We start from the raw sequence: 24,858 nt of genomic DNA on the forward strand, positions 1-24,858 counted from the left end.
CTTCGTCACAGCACCACTGCCACCCTTGCCACTGCAGCTGCAGCTGCAGCCGCCCACCGCCACCCCCTATCACCACAGCAGTGTCACCCACTGGCATCCCTCTCACTACTAACACCCACTGCAACCTTCTGTCTCTGCAACAGCACCACCCACTGCCACCCCCACCACTTCAACCAGTGCAACCCTGTCACTGCAACTACTCACTGCCACCCCCGCCACTGCGACAGCGCGACCCACTGTCACCCCATCACTATGGCAGTGCCTTCCACTCCCACTCCATTATAGGGTGACAGTGGGTGGCCACTGTCACCTTATATTCAATATCTCTGAACATATATGTGATTAATCTTACTGTTAAAGCTATATCTTATGTTTCCTCTTGTCAAGAAACCAATTAGTACTAATGTTTCCAAGGTACATTTGGCCTGTAGCCATTTGAACATTGAAAAACATCAGAAACATTCAGAAAAAAATCATCGTGGATATTTTTCCTGTTCAGACAAAAAGTAGCTGTTGAATGAACAATGGTGAAAGTGTTGTCTCGTTACGCCACCCGACCTTAATGGGAGACGTCCAATGTGGTATAAAAATTCTTTCATCAGATAAAGTTACCTAACATTGCATAAATGTCTCCTTTATAGGAAAAAAAAAAAAGGTACGCAAAAGGCATGGTGGAATCTTGATATCATGCTGTTGTGGGTCGCATCCTTGGGAAGTTGGTCTTCAAGAGGGCGCTGGACAGACACTTAAAGTCAGTATCTGACCAGCCTAGCTGTGGTTCGTACGTCAGTGTAAGTGTCGCCAGCAGTAATAGCCTGGTTGATCAGGCCCTAATCCACCGCGAGGCCTGGTCATGGACCGGTCCGCGGGGGCGTTGACCCCCGAAACCTTCGCCAGGTATACCATGGAGGTGTCAAGAACTGCAGGCTCGCTGGAGGTGTGCTAGTGCTGGGTAAAATGCAATATCTAATGTTGTAGATCTAATGCTGCTACATTAAGACATTTCGGGCCATCCTGGACCATCATCAAGCTGCCTTTCGGTCCTGGACGAACGGAAAAGTTATCTGATTATCAATTTGGGAAATTTGAGTTAGTTGTGAATTGTTCAAGCCACAGTCTTGTGTAACTTGTGAGTTAGTTGTTTATTGTTCAAACCACGGTATTGTGGCTTGAGTTAGTCGTGTTTTGTTTCACTCACGGTATTGCGTTACTTGTAAGTTTATTTAGTACTGGTACGCATCAATACAGTTACACAAATTATCATACATAGTAACATATGTGTAAATTACCTAGAGTAACCCACAAGTGTCACACAAAGTGACTTATTTCCATTCTAGTTAGTTGTGATTAGTTGTGTTTTGTTTTTACTCACGGTATTGTCACTTATATTATTCCTAATGAACCTGGTTCGCCAAGCCAACCAGGTTCATCATTATTTTTTTCCCACCGCCAGTTTATAATATACGATCATGTGGAACACCCGGCTTAAAAAAAAAAAAAACGAGCCATCCTCGCATGAGCTACCTAAACGACGATACCCTGAATATATATTTTTTTCAGAGTAAGCTTCCTACACCAACACCACAGGTCTGGTGCCATATTTGTAATTTACTGAACTTTGTCGCGGACTTATAACATATATGTTTCAAAAATGGGTGCCAACATGTTGACAGCGTTGCGAGGTAGGGCCAAAGTTGGCACTGTGTAAGCTTGCGTAGCTGGGAAAAGTTAGGTACAATGACCCGTGTTATGTGTGGTCTGGGACCCGCCTGACAATTAACATTGCTCAGTCTCTCCCACTCAGATGCCAACACTTCGCGTAACTGTGTTTCAGAAATCAGTTAGGAAGAGGTGGATAATACACAAATGACCAGCACAAAGGAGAAACGAGCTTACGACGACGTTTCCGTCCGATTTGGACCATTTGCAAAGTGACTTTGTAAAGGGTCCAAGCCGGACCGAAACGTCGTCTTAAGCTCGTCAATCCTATGTGAGGGTTATTTGTGAATTGTTCCAGGGTTCACATGTCTGCAAAAGAAACAAGTCTCGTGATATCTTATCCATGTATCCTGATGAAGTAAGTTACATCAATTCATTCAGTGAGAGAGTTCAATATGCATCACAAACCTCTGGCATTGTACCTTTTTGTTCTTCAAGAGGTAGATACGACGTGAAGCCATGATAGAACGGACACAGTTCTCTCCCAGTCAAACTCCCCGGGCGCTGTGAGACCCCTACTGACTTTGCGCTCCCCATGCATGAAATACTAATTGAAAAATTACCACAATGAAAATAAAAAACATAACCTGAGAGTTTTCATGTGCTGACACACATATTCCTCTGCTTTTACTTCCTTTTTCACTGGCGTTTTATTGTGATTTCTTCCATAATACTAATTATAAATTGATGTGTTGCTGCGCGAAAAGAAAAATTAATCCCCTTATTGCTTAACCCCAGCTACCTGTACCTCGGCGATTGGAATAGTGCAGAGTGCGGCATGTTTATAATGTAGTTAAATATTAGAATTGAAGATTTAGAAGAAGCTTTCACATGTTATCGTATTGTAACTAATTTTGAAATTTCTTCAGTAGAAATGATAAATTCTGAGACGCACAACCCATGTTCAATTTGAACCTTCCAAAGAGACCAAAGGGACCAATATCTCAAAATACACAAGCACATCAAGTTTAATGTCATAAGTCTAACAGTGTAAATCTAATATCGGAAGCCTAGTATCGTAAGTCTAAAGCTGTAAGTCTAAAGTCGTAAGTTAAATGTCGTAGGTGTAATCTCGTGAGTCTAATGACATAAGCGTAATGTCGTAAGTCTAACGTCGGTAGATAACTAATGTAAATCTAAGTTTTATATCGTAAGTATAATATTGTATGTCTGAGTCTAAAGTCGTAATTCTAACGTTGTAAGTCTAATGTTGCAAAGTTTAATGCAAGTTTAATAGGTAAGTCTAACATGGTAATTTAACTCCATACGTCCAATATCGTAAGTCTAGTGTCGTACTCCCAAACAAGAAGAGGCACTGATTCATTTGACATATTTATCACATCACAATTATATATAATAAAATTATCATGTAAAAACTGCATTCTATGTTCCAAGTATACAATATAAGTATATGCTAAAAGAATATCATATTAAGGCATGCAATGCTATATTTCTACTTCACACGGAACGTTACAAACTGATTTGCATGGCAAATTTGATCTGCAGCATTTGCAATTTCCACTGCATGGCCGTTTACAAACACTTTAGCAGAGTTTCTTGCATTCTTTAGATACTGGGTTCAGGGTAGTTCAGTGCACATTTTATTTTCCCTTATCATTTTTTTCCTCTATCTCCAGCTGCCTGCTGAGGGTACCGCTGGATTTTGGTCAAGACACTGGCCCCAGATATGATCTGCCTGATAAGCTGCTCCATGGAAGCTGCAGCATTGCTGCTCTTGTAGGCAGGAAGACATCATAGTTCTTATTCCTCTGCATAAACAATGTATTCCTTACCTCATCATCATGCATATGTCTTTTATCTACAGATGTTGGACATCTGCTCAGCTCAGTGAAAGATTCTGTTGCGTATGTGCGAACATTCATATTCAACAGACTGGGAGCTACATAAGTAAAAAGTTCTTTCAGCTACTGATTTCTTGCCAGAAGCACGATGCTCACCCAGTCTGAAAAGCTCTGAAAAGTTCCATGTAAAAAAAAATTATAAGTAGTATATCAGAAAGATACTCGGATTCTTTAAACTTAATAGCTTTGAAAGTTAATAAACTGAGTGCATATTCCATTCTTGCGTTGATACTGGGCCACTGCAGCCCATACAAGAAGGGACTAGTGGGAATCCCAGATGAGAGCAAAATACTAGTCTAGCTCCGCGATTTAATACAGATTGAAGTCTTTTTCGCAGGTAGTTAGGCAAACCCACAGATAATAATTGCAACCATCATTCGCCCCCTTTACAGTGGACTGGCTGGACGGATGGTCTGAGCTCTCATTAATTGTTCATGGGTAGCTTGACCCCTGCAGTGTGCACTATGTTCATGGCTTGGAGAAAACAAATCAAAACTGCCAGTAGCGAGTTACTAAGGGAAGTTATCACGCCAAAAGTACCCAATGTGCTGCTGCCAACAATAGTTCAGGACACATAAGGGATGGCAGACTACGATCTCCAATGTATGACATGCTGTTCTTGAAACTTATCTAGATGAGCCCAAAAACTCTCAGGAGTTGGGTTAAGCCCTGGGTCCTTTTCTCCTAGTTACGCTCCTCTCACAAAACCTATTCTTTTAATCCCCTCAAGGAAGGTTCCTTGATGTTGGTGAGGGGCTCTTGATTTAGGGAATTGGATCTGTGCTCCAATTTCCCAAATTAAGCCTGAATGTCTTCCACATCCCCCCCCAGGCGCTGTATAATCCTCTGGGTTTAGCGCTTCCCCCTTGATTATAATAATAATAATAATATTCTTTTAATATTATCCATGCTTAACTTCAAAAAAAAAATTTCTTTGTATAAAGTTAGCTATGCTACCTCTACTGTGTGGCCATGAACGACACTAAATGGTTATTTTTGTCAAATTGTTGTCTGCTAACATGCATGACGAAGTGCTTGACAAGTATCAAGAAATCGCAGTAGGATTGAACAAAGAAGTCAGTGTACGACTGGTGGATGTATCCTGCAGTGGTACGATCAGGGGCACCTCCATAAGTTTTATATATGAGGAACTTAAGGTAGCAGTCTGATTTAACGTTATACTTATATCCCTAGCTGGAGTAAGCTTCCCCCTAGTGGGCTTAGCATAGGTACTGGTCTCTCTTTCTCTCTCTCTTGTTTGAATTATAAGCCAATAACAGTAAGGGAACTCACCTTGCTCTCTCATTTCTCTGATCTTTACGGTATCTGTCTACATTGTGAATAAAGGCACTGGTAGCGGCGGATCCTTTTAATACAACTTCTCGCCCAAGTCTGGGCGAAACGTTGCATTAAAAGGATCCGCTGCTACCAGTGTCTTTATTCACACTTTACGGTTTTTGTCTATCTGCCTACATTGCTGCTCCATTGCTCTCAATGCATATTGTAAAGATGGTGATGATGATGACGATGATGATGAAAGAGGGGGAAGAGGGCTAAAAGATTTTATTTGGACCCCAGTCTTTATTTCTACAAGTACATGATACAGCTTACACAGACCATAGCTGATATCAATGACATACTATATAGAAAGCCTCTGATTATGCTAGTCGGCTAACACCCAAGTACCTACTAGCTGCTGGGTGAATAGAGATAGCAGGTGTAAGCAAACACGCCCAATGTTTCCACCCGTACTGGAGATCGAACCCATCACTTTGGTTTCATCAGTAAAATATCTGGGAATCCCCTTTGACCCATGCATGTCAGGAGAATTGATAGGGAACAGTGTAGTAAAGAAAGCGAATGGCAGACTGAAGTTCCTGTATAGACAAGCACAGTGTCTACCTACTGAGGCTCGCAGGACCCTATGTCTAGCCCTTATATAGTGCCATATGGATTACGCTTGCTCTTCATGGTACTCTGCCTTGACAAAAAAAATGAAAGATAGACTGCAAATTACCCAGAACAAAATCGTAAGATTCATCCTGGGGCTGGGACCAAGAGAACATGTAGGCCAGGATGAATTACAGCAGTTGGATATGCTGAATGTTGAAGACAGAGTAAAGCAACTGAAGCTAAATCATGTTTATAAAATTGCTCACAAACAGTGTCCAGAATATCTTGCTGTCAATTTTGTCAAGGTTGGGAACCAAAGCAATCATAGTACTAGGGGGAGAGAGCACAACTTTGTAGTACCCACAGTCAGTGGCCAGGCTTCAAACACCTTTTATTGTACAGCAATAAAGGAATGAAACAGACTACCCGCACATGTCAAAGCCAGTCATAGCATGAACCAGTTCAAGAAGAGTGCCAAAAGGTGTCTGATGAATGTAGCTACAGAAAGGGAGGGGAATGATTTTCTATTTTTTAGCTAACATACGTGTAAATTTTACCTTATTCCTAGTAATGACCCTCGTATTGAAGATAGTCTTAATGACCCTCGTGTAGTAGATAGTCTTTTTAGTATGATGATAAGATGTTATCTTCATTGTAGAATAATAAGAAAATATTATAACCTTTATATTATAATAATAATAAGGCAAAAGGACCCCAATGGAAATAAGTCACTCTGTCTGACTTTTTTGGGTTATCCTAGGTTCTCTACACATATGCTGCTATGTATGATAATTCTATGTAACTGTATTTGTGTATACCTGAATAAACTTACTTACTTACTTAATGTGTGGAAATAAGACACTGTCTGACTTTTTTGTTTATGCTAGTCAGTTTACACTATGTATGATAATTGTACTTATGAGTACCTATGCCTAAATAAACTTACTTCCTGAGGGGTCTGACACATCCCCATTAAAATGAAAACTAATTAAATTAGCCGTTTCCAAACCACATTCTCTGTGGTGTGGAAATAAGACACTGTCTGACTTTTTGGGTTTATCCTATGCATTTTACAGTATGTATGATGATTGTACTTACAGATACCTATGCCTCAATAAACTTACTTCTTGAGGGGTCCGACAAATTCCCATTAAAATAAAAACTAAATTAGTTAGTCGTTCTAAGGCCACGTTTTCTATGGTAGCTGCTGGAGCGACAATTTTCTATGAGTTGCTGCTCATTCGTAAACAAGACAGCAGCAGCAGCAGCAGCAGCAGCAGCAGCAGCAGCAGCAGGATAGAAGGAATAATTAGGATACGAGATAACAGTTGCTCTGTTTCGCTCGCTACATTTATCCTCCATGGAGTGAAGCTCTGGCAGGTGTGTGTGTACGTATGTGTTAAGACAGAGTGAGCTTGTACCGGTGAGCACGTTTCGCCAAGGGTAAAGGGAAACGTAGTTTCGATGGAAGGTTCGTCTGTGTATCCCTTCATGGAGGTTTGCCTTGGTAGTGTTAATAGGCTCTTGATTCGAGGAACTGGAGCTCTTCTTCCTCTCCTTGGGTCGAATTTGATTGCCTCCCGTTCCCTAGGTGGTGTGTGAACCCCCCAAGGGTTTAGCGCTTCCCCCACGGCAATAATATTTCTAATACATGTCTGCCCATACCCGTGGGCATTACATCACCTATATGTGGTTGCAAGGGTCGATTCACAGCTCCTGGCCCATATATTGACTATTTTATCATAGGCTATAGTACCCTTATGGGTTTAGCACTTGGTTATCATTAAAATAATGATAGGTTATAGTTGCATAATGTAAATGTAATATAAGTCTATAAACCCTGTTTAGCTTTAAGACTATCATCCAAAGTTTTGTATATTATGTAATTGCCTATTACCTGGAGAGTTTACCTGGAGAGAGTTCCGGGGGTCAACGCCCCCGCGGCCCGGTCTGTGACCAGGCCTCCTGGTGGATCAGAGCCTGATCAACCAGGCTGTTGCTGCTGGCTGCACGCAAACCAATTGCTTTTTATTATAGCTACAGGAAGAGTGTCCTTTTTTCACTATTATGTCATTATGTATTATGTCAAGGAAATGAGTGAGCTACTGAAGTCCCAACATGACTCAGTTTTTAGTGAGCCGCTAACCAGACTGAGAGTCGATTACCTAAATGAATATTTTATGACAGAGAGAATTTGGTAGACTCGAACCTATCTGATATTATCCTGATGCCACATGACTTCAAAAAGGTAATAAATGACATGTCCATGCACCCTGCCCTAGGCCCAGACTCGTGGAACTCCGTGTTCATCAAGAACTGCAAGAAGCGCCTATCATGTGCTTTTACCATCCTATGGAGAGGGAGTATGGACACGGGGGTCGTCCCACAGTTACTAAAAACAACAGACATAGCCCCACTCCACAAAGGGGGCAGTAAAGCAATAGCAAAGAACTACAGACCAATAGCACTAACATCCCATATCATAAAAATCTTTGAAAGGGTTTTAAGAAGCAAAATTGCCACCCATCAATTACACAACCCAGGGCAACATGGGTTTAGAGCAGGTCGCTCCTGTCTGTCCTAACTACTGGACCACTATGACAAGATCCTGGATGCTCTAGAAGAATGAAAATGAAGATGTAATATACACAGACTTCACAAAAGCCTTTGACAAATGTGACCATGGTGTAATAGCGCACATAATGCATGATAAAGGAATAACAGGAAAGTTGGTAGATGGATCTATAATTTCCTAACAAATAGAACACAAAGAGTAATAATAAACATAGTAAAATCCAAGGCAGCTACGGTGAAGAGCTCTGTTCCACAAGGCACAGTACTCGCTCCCATCCTGTTCCTCATCCTCATATCTGACAGACAGGGATGTAAGCCACAGCACTGTGTCTTCCTTAGCAGATGACACCCAGATTTGCATGACATTGTCCTCCATTGAAGACACTGCAAGACTCCAGGCGGACATCAACCGAATCTTTAAATGGGCCGCAGAAAACAATATGAAGTTCAATGATGAGAAATTTCAATTACTCCGATATGGAAAACACGAGGAAATTAAAACTATATCGGAGTATGAAACAAATTCCAACCATGTGATAGAGCGAAAAACTAATGTAAAAGACCTGGGAGTGATCATGTCAGGGGATCTCACCTTTAAAGTTCATAACAGTGTATCTTGAATATACACTTTAGCATCTTATTTTATTTCTTCTTCTTCACCATTGTTGTATTTATAGCTGTGCGTGAGTGCTTGCCAAATTTCTATGAAAAACAGGCAGTCAGTAATAATAAAATCCAAAGTTACTGTTATTAAAATTGTTATTAGCAAAATTATTATATTTAAATCAAAAAAATAATTTGCAGGTGTGTGGGTGGTAATGCACTGGGCTGTGGAACACACGGCCACAGCCACACAGGTGAACTTGTCGGACATGAAAAGGTTTTGGCTGGATGAGTTGTGGTGCTGGACGAGAACTACCAATATGACAAGTACGAAAATGTCGGGGATTAGATTGGCCTTTTTTGCCATCTTTTTTCTGATTCAGCTTGTGCCTTCATCATATGCTGTGGGACAAGTGAGTGAACAACCTTCTCTCTTAGGTATCTAATGGTTATAATTATACATAACTATAATTTTTAAAGTGGTGGATGGGTAAGCCTGTGGAAGGCCTCAGTCAGATGACCAAAAGCTCCAGCTGTGGGTTGTCATGTAACGAAGACCCACATTAGGAAACACTTGTCCTGTTTCCTGACAAACCTTACCTAACCTAACTTTTCTGTAAACAGTATGGGAACCATGCTGAAAATTATACATGTAATAAATGACACCAAATTTTGTAAAAAAAAAATATATATTTTTTAAATATAAACTTATTATTTATTATAAGTAATTGTTCAGATAGGTTAGGTCATAATATATTATTCCTTCAAAGAAGGAATAATGCTTGTGTACGCAATACAATATCAAAAGCAGGACCAAAGCTGCGACAAACACCATCTGTAGTGAATACCCAATCTCTATTGATGTTTTGTTTATTTCTTCATCCATCATCACAATCCAAAATATATCACAATAAAAGTAAGAAACAATTTTAAAACATTGAAAGTTAACCCATAGGCTTATTTGGGGGGTGGGTTGGTTTGGGCAGGAACAGCTTAGAGATGGACAAGAAAGCTAGTAAAAACCACACACACAATTTCAGGACAGGGCTGACTTAATGCAGACTGGAAACAAGCATGACTTTGTTAGGTTAGGTTAAAATTCAAGCAGTAATGCTAAAGTTTATTTCTAATGGCAAAACTAACATGGTCATTGTAAGGAAATCCAATATACTACTTAATATCTCTATTACTGGCATATACTGACTTAGGTGTTAAACTTTTTATCCCAATATTTCATATAAACTGAATAGCATGTAAAGGGTGATGTTATTTTGAAAAAAAATAGTTATTTTGTTCAGTTTCAAATCAAAATTTATCCAATTATAAGAAAGTAAGAATCCTTAATGAATTAGAGTTCTAATGGCATTAAATTTAAACAGATTTGGAACAGAGGATAAATAATTTAAGCCTAGACCAGTGAGTGTTGGTTTATAGTACACAAAAGTCTCAAAATCTTTTAACATTGCTGTAATTAAAATGTCTAGGAATAAAAGGGTATTCTCTGTTTGAACTTCTACAGTAAATGATTTAATGATTATTTTTGTGCTGTGAATTTAGATAATCTTTGAACATCATAACATATTCTTCCTTTTTGAGTAGCAAAATGTATCGCCACCAATCACCAACATAACATCTGTAAAATACAGGTTTAAATTCAACAGGACAATTATCAAGCCAAGTTGTTTCAGGAAAATAGAGGAAAATCATTAGCAAAAGTGAATCCAAGAGTCCATTGCAGCATCAATAACATGCTCATTTAACCCTTTCAGGGTCAGCAGGCCCTCTCCTAAATTTGTTCTCAGGGTCAGAAATTTTTTGAAAAAAAAAAATTACTTTTTCTTATGAAATGATAGAGAATCTTTTCTTGATCATATTGACACCAAAAGTATGAAATTTGATGGAAAACTTACGAAATTATGCTCTGGCAAAGTTAGTGGTCTTGACGATGTTTGCGCATCGGAGATTTTGCTCTTTTTAAGCCCTATTTTCGGCCAATTCCAATGTACCAGTCGACAAAAATCATAACTATTTCGCTAGAACTCCATTTTTTCTATCGAATGAGTATAAGAAGCCACCCATTTACAGATTTCAACTATTCAATAAAGTGGTCCGAAATTGGCAATTTTGCCAATTTCACACAAATTTCAAAAGATGCCAATTTCCAAATAAGGTCCAGAATAAACAAGAAAGACATTCCTGGCACTAAAATAACATTTCCTCTCTTCATTAGTCACATCCCCAGGCCTCTGTTACATTTCTTTTGCTTTCCACTTTGAATTTTTATTCTCACAAATAATAGAAGATTTACTTTTATACAGACTACTGCATTAGTGTAGAAATGGTATAAATAATATCAGCGCACTTGTGAAAGAATATTAGACTCGCAAGTTGACGTGTATTGGACGTGTGGCTTGATTTATTTACTTTTGAATTTGGCAAAAATCGAACATTTCTGCTACTTTTCATTGTGAAACCAATAAAAATAATTTCAATTTCCGTAATATGTCTTCCATTCTATAAAAAGAGACCAGGAAAACTAGAATACAACAATAAATAGCATACGAAAATGCATTGCAAAGTCGCTGTTTTAAACCAAAAACGCGATCGGAGTTTTTTTTTTCTCATTATGCACTGTGTGCTGCAGGATTTTGTTTTTATACTGTGCACACTGACCACATAGACCCATTCTTTCATATGTAGGCCTACCAGCTTTCTCTCGCTATATTTGAAAATGCTAGAATTTACGTGTACTAGTATGGCACCAACCCTGGCGTGCAAATCGTACTTGTATGGCACCAACCCTGAAAGGGTTAACATGTAAATAAAATCGTGAACAAACATTTTCAACAAAGAACTCGGTTGTTTTTGTTAAGTCCCTGTACTAATTTAGATTCAGCAAATAAAGAATTAACAAAGATAGTGTCTACTTCTAATAAAAGTACATATACTGTATTAGTAATTAAAGATTCTATATCAGAGCTTGCCATAATGAAAGGAAATCCCAAGTTTAAGCTCGTAATTTCTTGCACAAATGAGAAAGCATTCTGTACAGTAAATGAGTTAACTGTAGAGGCTCCAACAGTGGAACAGAAAATTTGCCTAAGTTGTAGTTTAACCCTTTGACTGTTTTGGTCGTATATATGCGTCTTACGAGCCACCGTTTTTGATGTATATACGTATACTCATAAATTCTAGCGGCTTCAAATCAAGCAGGAGAAAGATGGTAGGCCCACATGTGAGAGAATGGGTCTGTGTGGTCAGTGTGCACCATATAAAAAAAATCCTGCAGCACGCAGTGCATAATGAGAAAAAAAAACTCCGACTGTTGTTTTTTAGTTAAAATGCCGACTTTGTGGTCTATTTTCGTATAGTATTTATGGCTGTATTCTCGTTTTCTTGGTCTCATTTGATAGAATGGAAAACATATTATAGAAATAGAGGTGATTTTGATTGGTTTTACTATGAAAAGAACCTTGAAATGGAGCTCAAATTAGGGGAAATGTTTGATTTTTGCCAATGTTCAATAAACAAATGATCTCATTTTCCAATAAATGTCCAAGTAGCCATTCTAATATATATGCAGTCATGAATGGGTTGACATTATTTATACAATTATTACAATATTACAGTAGCCTGCATAACAGTAAATCTTCTATTTTTTGTTTGAATAAAAATTCAAAATAGAAAGCAAGAGTAATATCAGAGGGGCCTGGAGACGTGACTGATGAACAAAGAAAATGTCATTTTAGAGCCAGGAATGTCTGCATTGTTCATTCTGGATCCTATTTTGAAATTATCATATTTTTTAATTTTCGTGAAATTGGCCAAATTGCAAATTTCTGACCACATTATTGGGTAGTTGAAATTGGTAAATGGGCAGTTTCTTGTACTCAATCAATAGAAAAAATGGAGTTCTGAAGAAATAGCTATGAGATTGGTCGACTGGAACAATGGAATTAGCCGAAAATAGAGCTCAAAGTGGGCGATATTGCCGATTTGTAAATATCGCCGAGGTCGCTAACTTCGTGAGAGCGTAATTCCGTCAGTTTTCCATCAAATTTTGTTCTTTTGGTGTCATTACAATCGGGAAAAGATTCTCTATCATTTCATAAGAAAAAAAAAATTGGGGGGAGGGAGGGAAATTTTGCAACACCAGGAGACACCTCAGGATTTGGGGTTGCGACAGTCAAGGGGTTAAAGTACTAATGGCTGATAAAATTTCTCAGTGTTACATATAATTTATGACTCTTGGGTAAACCATATATCTCAGGAACAGATCCAGAAGCAAAAAGTTCAAAATGTTTCCTTTAGAAGAGCACCATCTTTCAGACTTCTAAGCACACTGTTTAATTTATCTTCTAATTTAACCCCTTCACTGGCTGTGCCGTAGTACTACAAAGAAAAGAAAGGCACAATACTGTGATTGGAAGAATGCATAAATAACTTGCATATAGAAAAGAGAGGCTTACAACAATGTTTCAATCCAAGACGGACTGAAACTTTGTCATGAGCTTCTCTCTTCTCTGTTATTTTTGTACCTTAGTACTATGCCTTTGAGCTCACTGGCCATGCTGTAGTAGCATGCCATGAGCTCGGCTCACTCATATAAGCTGTGAGCAGTAAATTTGGGCCTAGATATGAGAGAATGGGTTGATGCAGTAAGTGTGCACCATATAAAAAAAATACTGCAGCACGCAGTGCATAATAAGAAAAACCTGTGCCAGTGTTTTTCATTTAAAACAGCGACTTTACGGTGTATTTTTGTATGGTTTTTGTGGTTGTATTCTCAGTTTCTTGGTCTCATTTGATAGAATGGAAGATATATTACAGAAATAGAGATGACTAATTGGTTTCAGGACTGAAAATTGCTAGAAATTGAGCTCAAGCTAGCTGATATGTTCGATTTTTGCCGATATTTAAGAGTAAATAAATCACATCACTCATCCAATACACGTCCAATTGGTCAGTCTAATATATGTTCACAAATGCACTGATATTATTTATACAGTTATGACAATATTGCATAAGAATAAATCTTCTATTTTGTGGGTAAATAAAATTCTTTGTGTGAATAAAAAAATAAAAATGGAATTCATGTGTAATGCCTGGGAACATAACTAATGAACAGAAAAATTTTTATTTTAGTGCCAGGAATGCCTGCATTGTTTATTCTCAACCCTGTTTTGATATTGGAATACTCTCAAATTTCTCATCACTTTATAGGGCAATTTCTTGTCCTTAGTTGATAAAATGGAAGACATACTAGTGAAATAGTTAACAATTTGGTCAACTGGAATAATATACATGGCCTAAAATAGGACTCAGAGTGGCCAAAATCGCCGATGCATAAATATCGCTGACACAGCAAAATTCGCAGAAGTGCAATTTCATCAATTTTCCATCATATTTTGTACTTTTTGTTTTATTACCTTCAGAAAAGGATTCTCTACCATTTCATAACAAAAAATTTCCTTGAAAATTCTTGGACACTGTGAACAAGTTTTAGATCAAGGGTCTGGACAGTAAAAGGGTTAAGTATTCTGTATACAGTGGACCCCTGGTTCGCGATGCCATCGGTATCCGATAAATCCAGTATGTGATACATTCTAATGCAAAAATTTTGCCTCGGTTCCCGTTAAAAAACCTGGTATACGCGATTCGTCCGAGACGTGTCCATGTGTGGCCTGAACTGCCCCATGTGTGCCAGTGTTTACAAGCCAGCCAGTGTGCTCACATCTAAGGATACATTCGGTACATTCCATATTATCACAGTGTTTTTGATGCTTGTTTCTGCAAAATAAGTCACCATGCGCCCCAAGAAAGCTTCTAGTGCCAACCCTTCGAGAAAAAGGGTGCTAATGACTATTGAAATGAAGAAAGAGATAATTGCAAAGTATGAAAGTGGAGTGCGTGTGTCAGAGCTGGCCAGGTTGTATACCAAACCCCAATCAACCATCGTTACTATAGTGGCCAGGAAAACAGCAATCAAGGAAGCTGTTGTTGCAAAAGGTGCAACTTCGTTTTCGAAACAGAGACCGCAAGTGTTAGAAGATGTTGAGAGACTGTTATTGGTGTGGATAAATGAAAAACAGATAGCAGGAGATAGCATCTCTCAAGCGATCATTTGTGAAAAGGCTAGGCAGTTGCATGACGATTTGGTAAAGAAATTGCCTGCAACTAGTGGTGATGTGAGTGAATTTAAGGCCAGCAAAGGTTGGTTTGAAAGATTTAAGAATCGTAGTGGCATACATAGTGTGATTAGGCATGGTGAGGCTGCCAGTTCGGACCAAAAAGCAGCTGAAAATTATGTGAAGGAATTCAAGGATTACATTGACAGTGAAGACTTGAAACCTGAACAAGTGTTTAATTGCGATGAAACAGGCCTGTTTTGGAAGAAATTGCCAAGCAGGACCTACATTACTCAGGAGGAAAAGGCACTCCCAGGACATAAGCCTATGAAAGACAGGCTTACTCTTCTGATGTGTGCCAATGCTAGTGGTGATTGCAAAGTGAAGCCTTTATTGGTGTATCACTCAGAAACTCCCAGAGCGTTCAGGCAAAATAATATCCTCAAGGCTAATTTGTGTGTGCTGTGGAGGGCAAACAGTAAGGCATGGGTCACTAGGGACTTTTTCTATGACTGGTTACACCATGCATTTGCCCCCAATGTGAAAAATTACCTAATTGAAAAGAAATTAGACCTTAAGTGCCTCCTGGTATTAGACAATGCTCCTGGTCATCCTGCAGACTTGGCAGAGTGACTTTCTGGGGACATGAGCTTCATTAACATCAAGTTTTTCCCTCCTAATACCACTCCTCTCCTGCAGCCCATGGACCAGCAGGTCATTTCCAACTTCAAGAAACTGTACACAAAAGCTGTGTTTGAAAGGTGCTTTGAAGTGACCACAGACACTCTATTGACTCTAAAAGAGTTTTGGAAGGATCACTTTAATATCCTCAATTGTGTAAACCTTATAGGTAAGGCTTGGGAGGGAGTGACTAAGAGGACCTTGAACTCTGCTTGGAAAAAACTGTGGCCAGAATGTGTAGACAGAAGGGATTTTGAAGGGTTTGAGGCTAACCCTGGGAATCCTATGCCAGTTGAGGAATCCATTGTGGCATTGGGAAAGTCCTTGGGGTTGGAGGTTAGTGAGGAGGATGTGGAAGAGTTGGTGGAGGGGGACAATGACGAACTAACCACTGACGAGCTGCTAGATCATCTTCAACAGCAAGAGGCCAGACCTGAGGAAACTGCTTCAGAGGAGGGGATAGAGAACTTGAAGAAGTTGCCTACTTCAAAGATTAAGGAAATGTGTCCAAAGTGGCTTGAAGTGCAAACCTTTTTTGATGAAAATCACCCTGACACAGCTACTGCAAGCCGTGTTGGCAACCTGTACACTGACAATGTTGTGAACCACTTTAGGAAAGTCATAAAAGAACGAGAGGTGCAGGCCTCTATGGACAGATATGTTGTGCAACAGACGTCCAGTGACTCTCAAGCTGGTCCTGGTGGCATTAAAAGAAGAAGGGAAGTTACCCCGGAAAAGGACTTGCTACCTCAAGTCCTAATGGAAGGGGATTCCCCTTCTAAACATTAACAACTTCAACACTCTCCCCTCCTCCCATCCCATCAATCATCACCAGATCTTCATTAAAAGTAAGTGTCATGTATTCTATTGTTAGTAGAGTACAGTGGACCCCCGCATAACAATCACCTCCGAATGCGACCAATTATGTAAGTGTATTTATGTAAGTGCGTTTGTACGTGTATGTTTGGGGGTCTGAAATGGACTAATCTACTTCACAATATTCCTTATGGGAACAAATTCGGTCAGTACTGGCACCTGAACATACTTCTGGAGTGAAAAAATATCATTAACCGGGGGTCCACTGTACTACAAACTGTGCATGTCTTCCTCAGTTTGTGTGCATTAAACTTAATATTTCATGTGGTAAAATTTTTCTTTTCATACTTTTGGGTGTCTTGCACGGATTAATTTTATTTCCATTATTTCTTATGGGGAAAATTGATTCGCTTTTCTATAATTTTGGTTTACAATGAGCTCTCAGGAACAGATTAATAACGCAAACTGGGGGTCCACTGTATGTAAAGGGCTCTGGGGAAATTAATCTAAACTTGGTATAATCTGATAGCAGACTTTCTATTTTACTAATACAATCACAAATAACAAAAACAAAAAAAAAAAAGGCACAATACTCTGACTGGAACAATACACAAATAACCCGCAGGGATGTTTCAATGCCCTGCCGTGGATACCGAAACCGCGGATAGTAGCAAACCTCTCTTCTATGTGCGGGTTATTTGTGTAATGCAATCACATTTATCCAAGATTCTTAAACATGTACTTTTCTTGTACAGTAATAATTTTTGTGCTTCATGGATATGTTGGGTTAAGTAAATATTCCTTTTTCAGAAATGTTCCCTTAATGTTTTGCGGGCATGTAACATTAATGAGACGTGTGTTCAAGTACACGAAAATACTGGTGTCTGTAAATGTCTGCCTCCATTCATAATGAATAATGAAACTCGCAAATGTGAAGAGGAAAATGCTCCATCAGGTATGTTGCCACAAGTTTACGTAAACTTCCTTAGAGGGAATTTTAAAAAAATACAGTAGAACCTCTGTATTTGCAGGGATGTTTCAAGGCCCTGCCATGGATACCGAAACCGCAGATAGTAGCAAACCCTATATATAAATCCTATATATTTTTTTTTTTTTCAACAAGTCGGCCGTCTCCCACCGAGGCAGGGTGACCCAAAAAAGAAAGAAAATCCCCTAAAAGAAAATGCTTTCATCATCATTCAACACTTTCACCACACACACCTTATCACTGTTTTTGCAGAGGTGCTCAGAATACAACAGTTTAGAAGCATATACGTAAAAAGATACACAACATATCCCTCCAAACTGCCAATATCCCAAACCCCTCCTTTAAAGTGCAGGCATTGTACTTCCCATTTCCAGGACTCAAGTCCGACTATATGAAAATAACCGGTTTCCCTGAATCCCTTCACTAAATATTACCCTGCTCACATTCCAACAGATCGTCAGGTCCCAAGTACCATTCGTCTCCATTCACTCCTATCGAACACGCTCATGCACGCTTGCTGGAAGTCCAAGCCCCTCGCCCACAAAACCTCCTTTACCCCCTCTCTCCAACCCTTTCGAGGACGACCCCTACCTCGCCTTCCTTCCCCTATAGATTTATATGCTTTCCATCTCATTCTACTTTGATTCATTCTCTCTAAATGACCAAACCACCTCAACAACCCCTCTTCTGCCCTCTGACTAATACTTTTATTAACTCCACACCTTTTCCTAATTTCCACACTCCGAATTTTCTGCATAATATTTACACCACTACTTTTTCCCAGTAAAAGTAGGCCTTAGACAAGGATGTGTGATGTCACCGTGGTTGTTTAATATATTTATAGATGGGGTTGTAAGAGAAGTAAATGCGAGGGTCTTGGCAAGAGGCGTGGAGTTAAAAGATAAAGAATCACACATAAAGTGGGAGTTGTCACAGTTGCTCTTTGCTGATGACACTGTGCTCTTTGGAGATTCTGAAGAGAAGTTGCAGAGATTGGTGGATGAATTTGGTAGGGTATGCAAAAGAAGAAAATTAAAAGTGAATACAGGAAAGAGTAAGGTTATGAGGATAACTAAAAGATTAGGTGATGAAAGATTGGATATCAGATTGGAGGGAGAGGGTATGGAGGAGGTGAATGTATTCAGATATTTGGGAGTGGACGTGTCAGCGGATGGGTCTATGAAAGATGAGGTGAATCATAGAATTGATGAGGGGAAAAGGGTGAGTGGTGCACTTAGGAGTCTGTGGAGACAAAGAACTTTGTCCTTGGAGGCAAAGAGGGGAATGTATGAGAGTATAGTTTTACCAACGCTCTTATATGGGTGTGAAGCATGGGTGATGAATGTTGCAGCGAGGAGAAGGCTGGAGGCAGTGGAGATGTCATATCTGAGGGCAATGTGTGGTGTGAATATAATGCAGAGAATTCGTAGTTTGGAAGTTAGGAGGAGGTGCGGGATTACCAAAACTGTTGTCCAGAGGGCTGAGGAAAGGTTGTTGAGGTGGTTCGGACATGTAGAGAGAATGGAGCGAAACTGAATGACTTCAAGAGTGTATCAGTCTGTAGTGGAAGGAAGGCGGGGTAGGGGTCGGCCTAGGAAAGGTTGGAGGGAGGGGGTAAAGGAGGTTTTGTGTGCGAAGGGTTTGGACTTCCAGCAGGCATGCGTGAGCGTGTTTGATAGGAGTGAATGGAGACAAATGGTTTTTAATACTTGACGTGCTGTTGGAGTGTGAGCAAAGTAACATTTATGAAGGGGTTCAGGGAAACCGGCAGGCCGGACTTGAGTCCTGGAGATGGGAAATACAGTGCCTGCACTCTGAAGGAGGGGTGTTAATGTTGCAGTTTAAAAACTGTAGTGTAAAGCACCCTTCTGGCAAGACAGTGATGGAGTGAATGATGGTGAAAGTTTTTCTTTTTCGGGCCACCCTGCCTTGGTGGGAATCGGCCAGTGTGATAATAAAAAAAAAAAATAACATTGCCCTGAGACAGGACATCTCCACTGCCTTCAACCGTCTCCTCGCTGCTGCATTTACCACCCACGCTTCACACCCATACATACCTATTATACCTATACATTGTCAAAGTGGGAAGTCTGAATGTGCGTGGATGTTGTGCAGATGATAAGAAAGAGATGATTGTGGATGTTATGAATGAGAAGAAGCTGGATGTCCTGGCTTTAAGTGAAACAAAGCTGAAGGGGGTGGGAGAGTTTCAGTGGAGAGGAATAAATGGGATTAGGTCAGGGGTTTCAAATAGAGTTAGAGCTAAAGAAGGAGTAGCAATAATGTTGAAGGATAAGCTATGGCAGGAAAAGAGGGACTATAAATGTATAAATTCAAGGATTATGTGGAGTAAAATAAAGATTGGATGTGAAAAGTGGGTTATAATAAGCGTGTATGCACCTGGAGAAGAGAGAAGTGTAGAGGAGAGAGAGAGATTTTGGGAAATGTTGAGTGAATGCGTGGGGAGTTTTGAATCAAGTGTGAGAGTAATGGTGGTTGGGGATTTCAATGCTAAAGTGGGTAAAAATGTTATGGAAGGAGTAGTAGGTAAATTTGGGGTGCCAGGGGTAAATGTAAATGGGGAGCCTTTAATTGAGCTATGTGTAGAAAGAAATTTGGTAATAAGTAATACATATTTTATGAAAAAGAGGATAAATAAATATACAAGGTATGATGTAGCACGTAATGAAAGTAGTTTATTAGATTATGTATTGGTGGATAAAAGGTTGATGGGTAGGCTCCAGGATGTACATGTTTATAGAGGGGCAACTGATATATCGGATCATTATTTAGTTGTAGCTACAGTTAGAGTAAGAGGTAGATGGGAAAAGAGGAAGGTGGCAACAACAAGTAAGAGGGAGGTGAAAGTGTATAAACTAAGGGAGGAGGAAGTTCGGGTGAGATATAAGCGACTATTGGCAGAAAGGTGGGCTAGTGCAAAGATGAGTAGTGGGGGGGTTGAAGAGGGTTGGAATAGTTTTAAAAATGCAGTATTAGAATGTGGGGCAGAAGTTTGTGGTTATAGGAGGGTGGGGGCAGGAGGAAAGAGGAGTGATTGGTGGAATGATGAAGTAAAGGGTGTGATAAAAGAGAAAAAAGGTAGCTTATGAGAGGTTTTTACAAAGCAGAAGTGTTATAAGAAGAGCAGAGTATATGGAGAGTAAAAGAAAGGTAAAGAGAGTGGTGAGAGAGTGCAAAAGGAGAGCAGATGATAGAGTGGGAGAGGCACTGTCAAGAAATTTTAATGAAAATAAGAAAAAATTTTGGAGTGAGTTAAACAAGTTAAGAAAGCCTAGGGAAAATATGGATTTGTCAGTTAAAAACAGAGTAGGGGAGTTAGTAGATGGGGAGATGGAGGTATTGGGTAGATGGCGAGAATATTTTGAGGAACTTTTAAATGTTAAGGAAGAAACAGAGGCAGTAATTTCATGCACTGGTCAGGGAGGTATACCATCTTTTAGGAGTGAAGAAGAGCAGAATGTAAGTGTGGGGGAGGTACGTGAGGCATTACGTAAAATGAAAGGGGGTAAAGCAGCTGGAACTGATGGGATCATGACAGAAATGTTAAAAGCAGGGGGGGATATAGTGTTGGAGTGGTTGGTACTTTTGTTTAATAAATGTATGAAAGAGGGGAAGGTACCTAGGGATTGGCAGAGAGCATGTATAGTCCCTTTATATAAAGGGAAAGGGGACAAAAGAGACTGTAAAAATTATAGAGGAATAAGCTTACTGAGTATACCAGGAAAAGTGTACGGTAGGGTTATAATTGAAAGAATTAGAGGTAAGACAGAATGTAGGATTGCGGATGAGCAAGGAGGTTTTAGAGTGGGTAGGGGATGTGTAGATCAGGTGTTTACATTGAAGCATATATGTGAACAGTATTTAGATAAAGATAGGGAAGTTTTTATTGCATTTATGGATTTAGAAAAGGCATATGATAGAGTGGATAGAGGAGCAATGTGGCAGATGTTGCAAGTATATGGAATAGGTGGTAAGTTATTAAATGCTGTAAAGAGTTTTTATGAGGATAGTGAGGCTCAGGTTAGGGTGTGTAGAAGAGAGGGAGAATACTTCCCGGTAAAAGTAGGTCTTAGACAGGGATGTGTAATGTCACCATGGTTGTTTAATATATTTATAGATGGGGTTGTTAAGGAAGTAAATGCTAGGGTGTTTGGGAGAGGGGTGGGATTAAATTATGGGGAATCAAATTCAAAATGGGAATTGACACAGTTACTTTTTGCTGATGATACTGTGCTTATGGGAGATTCTAAAGAAAAATTGCAAAGGTTAGTGGATGAGTTTGGGAATGTGTGTAAAGGTAGAAAGTTGAAAGTGAACATAGAAAAGAGTAAGGTGATGAGGGTGTCAAATGATTTAGATAAAGAAAAATTGGATATCAAATTGGGGAGGAGGAGTATGGAAGAAGTGAATGTTTTCAGATACTTGGGAGTTGACGTGTCGGCGGATGGATTTATGAAGGATGAGGTTAATCATAGAATTGATGAGGGAAAAAAGGTGAGTGGTGCGTTGAGGTATATGTGGAGTCAAAAAACGTTATCTATGGAGGCAAAGAAGGGAATGTATGAAAGTATAGTAGTACCAACACTCTTATATGGGTGTGAAGCTTGGGTGGTAAATGCAGCAGCGAGGAGACGGTTGGAGGCAGTGGAGATGTCCTGTTTAAGGGCAATGTGTGGTGTAAATATTATGCAGAAAATTCGGAGTGTGGAAATTAGGAGAAGGTGTGGAGTTAATAAAAGTATTAGTCAGAGGGCAGAAGAGGGGTTGTTGAGGTGGTTTGGTCATTTAGAGAGAATGGATCAAAGTAGAATGACATGGAAAGCATATAAATCTATAGGGGAAGGAAGGCGGGGTAGGGGTCGTCCTCGAAAGGGTTGGAGAGAGGGGGTAAAGGAGGTTTTGTGGGTAAGGGGCTTGGACTTCCAGCAAGCGTGCGTGAGCGTGTTAGATAGGAGTGAATGGAGACGAATGGTACTTGGGACCTGACGATCTGTTGGAATGTGAGCAGGGTAATATTTAGTGAAGGGATTCAGGGAAACCGGTTATTTTCATATAGTCGGACTTGAGTCCTGGAAATGGGAAGTACAATGCCTGCACTTTAAAGGAGGGGTTTGGGATATTGGCAGTTTGGAGGAATATGTTGTGTATCTTTATATGTGTATGCTTCTAGACTGTTGTATTCTGAGCACCTCTGCAAAAACAGTGATAAGGTGTGTGTGGTGAAAGTGTTGAATGATGATGAAAGTATTTTCTTTTTGGGGATTTTCTTTCTTTTTTGGGTCACCCTGCCTCGGTGGGAGACGGCCGAATTTTTTAAAAAAAAAAAAAAAAAAATGCCTATTATAAAGTTTAATTGATAAATTATGCACAATAATTGGAGAATTATCACTTTTTCATTGATGGGAAGCACTTCATGGCTTTTCTTAGGCTTTGAAGCACTTTTGTGCTTTGGGACCATTATTATGCAAAATTAAGAGGTATTTTTGGGCCACAGTAAACCGTGGATAACTGAAATCACAGATACCGAATCAATGGATATGGGGGTTCTACTGTATTTAGAAAAATATAATTTCTTTAATGTGTCTATATGGTGAATCAGTGACACTCAGAGTAAGCCTTTTATTTAAAAACGTTTTGCCCATTGTGTGACTCTTGTTATCTACTACTTGTTTGTTTGATAAAACTATACTGTGTACTGTAGTACTGTGTACAACATGAGCAGAATTGTGAATAATGCTTAAATCTCCTCACTGGCTGTTTTTTTGATGATCTATTTATAATATTTTTTAGCACATCAGCCATCTCCCAGCAAGGTGGGGTGACCCAAAGAAAATATATCCACCAACATTCAGTCGCCTTTGCTGTTGTCACAACCAGATTACCCCTTCTGACTGCAGCATCCCCACCTCTGCTTCAGAGTGCAGGCACTGTGCATAATATTCACACTTATTGATTTCAGACAATACATGTTCACTACATCCAGCCTCTTTTTTTGTTGTTGTTGTTGTTGTTGTTGTAAAAAGCACTGACACCACTATACTCTGATACCTTCCCATTTTTGCATCCATTTACAGACATCTTTCATCATAACATTTCTATAACTTTCTTCAGTCTGTTATTTTTCCTTTATTTTATGCATAAACTATCTGCTTATATACCTATCAGAAGTATTGAGAGAGGTACACTTCATTTACTCTCCTTTTCATTCTGACCTATATAGAAGAAAGGACACAAGCTGAAGAATTAGCTTTTATTAAACCAACATTTTTGCTCTGTAATTATATTATATACCTCTTTGTATTTTTTAACACTCCAGCTGTCCCCTACCATGGTAGGGTGATCCATAAAAGAGGAAACATTCATCATCATTCAGTCAATCACTCTCTTGCCAGAAGCATGCAAACATCACAGTTCTGATGCCCCTCCAAACTGCAGCATTCTTCTCCCTCCTTTAGAGTGCAGGCACTGTAATTCCAACCTCAAGGATTCAAGTCTGCTAATTGATTTCCTTGAATCCCTTCATAAATGTTACCTTGCTTGCTCTCCAACAGCACATCAAGCCATCGAAACCACTACAGTATTTATGGTTGCAGGAACAGAGCTGTACTCTGTTCCCTCCCAGGGGTGGAAGGATCACCCTACCTCGGAGAATGGCCAGTGTGCTTGTAGGATCATCTGAGCTGCTGTATCTGCTTGCCTCTGGCAAGACAGTTATAGTGTGAATGATGGTGAAAGTGTTTCTTTTTTGAGTCACCCTACCTCAGTAGGATACAGCCAGTGTGTTAAAAAAAAAGTAAAACTGTTTAGCTTTTTATGGAGTTTAGTTTCCCATAATAAATTTTTGCTGTGCAACAAATTTTTAGTAAATAACAAAAAGGCACAATACCATGACTGGAACAATACACAAATAATTCAGCATTTTTAATCAAAATCTAAAATTACAGTATAAAATCAGTATACATTTGTAGTGTACATAATTAATATTAATAATTTATTTCTCCTCAGAGCCATCAAGCAGCCATTTGGGTCTAGGTTTGGGTTTAGGCCTTACGTTCTTCCTACTCCTCGTGGTGGTAGCCTTAGCCTTGCTACATCGCAAGTTTGGTTTATTTTCTGGCATGTGTGAAAATCTTCCATCACTGCACGTCTTTGGCAGGAGAGGTCAAGACATCAGAATGGTAGATAATGAGGAAGATGATGATGTCACCCCTATTGTATGAGTTCTTTTATTGGTATTTGAAGTCGTAACATCTTTTCATTAGTTTGTGTGATGTAATTGTCCAAGAGTTTGGCCCCTGAAATGCAAATATTATGTTCAGAATGAAACAGAATGTTTTGAGTGGAGTAGTTGATCAGGTGTTCTACTTGCTGACAAATAATGAAAAAGGGTTGTGTTATTCAGATATACAGGTCGGCCATCACTAATCCAGTTCCATCAGTAATATGGTGCTAATTTCGGCTAGCATAATTTCAAATTTCATCATACTGACTCAAATCATTATACTGACTCAAATTTCGTCATTATACTGACTCAGAAATTGTGCAGATGGTTGTAAATCCACAGCAGCAAGCC

General features: G+C 39.5%; 1 protein-coding gene across 1 annotated transcript; it reads left to right on the top strand.

The window, feature by feature from the left end:
* The first annotated feature begins 6,722 nt into the window (after positions 1–6,722).
* Positions 6,723–24,782, top strand: LOC128698217 (uncharacterized). The gene is made up of 4 exons (XM_053790370.2): positions 6,723–6,854; positions 8,853–9,064; positions 17,087–17,231; positions 24,291–24,782. Exons 2-4 carry the CDS (start codon positions 8,867–8,869, stop codon positions 24,503–24,505), a joined length of 558 nt encoding a protein of 185 aa, XP_053646345.1. The 5' UTR covers positions 6,723–6,854; positions 8,853–8,866; the 3' UTR covers positions 24,506–24,782.
* Positions 24,783–24,858: the final 76 nt, after the last annotated feature.

Source organism: Cherax quadricarinatus, chromosome 63 (genome assembly GCF_038502225.1).
Source record: "Cherax quadricarinatus isolate ZL_2023a chromosome 63, ASM3850222v1, whole genome shotgun sequence".
NCBI lineage: Eukaryota > Metazoa > Arthropoda > Malacostraca > Decapoda > Parastacidae > Cherax > Cherax quadricarinatus.

What these genes read in the sequence shown, in the direction of transcription:
- LOC128698217 (XM_053790370.2), top strand. Translation starts at nt 8,867, where the DNA reads ATGCACTGGGCTGTGGAACACACGGCCACAGCCACACAGGTGAACTTG. An exon ending in CATCATATGCTGTGGGACAA is followed by an intron (nt 9,065 to 17,086) that starts GTGAGTGAACAA and finishes TTCCTTTTTCAG; the next exon opens with AAATGTTCCCTTAATGTTTT. An exon ending in AGAGGAAAATGCTCCATCAG is followed by an intron (nt 17,232 to 24,290) that starts GTATGTTGCCAC and finishes ATTTCTCCTCAG; the next exon opens with AGCCATCAAGCAGCCATTTG.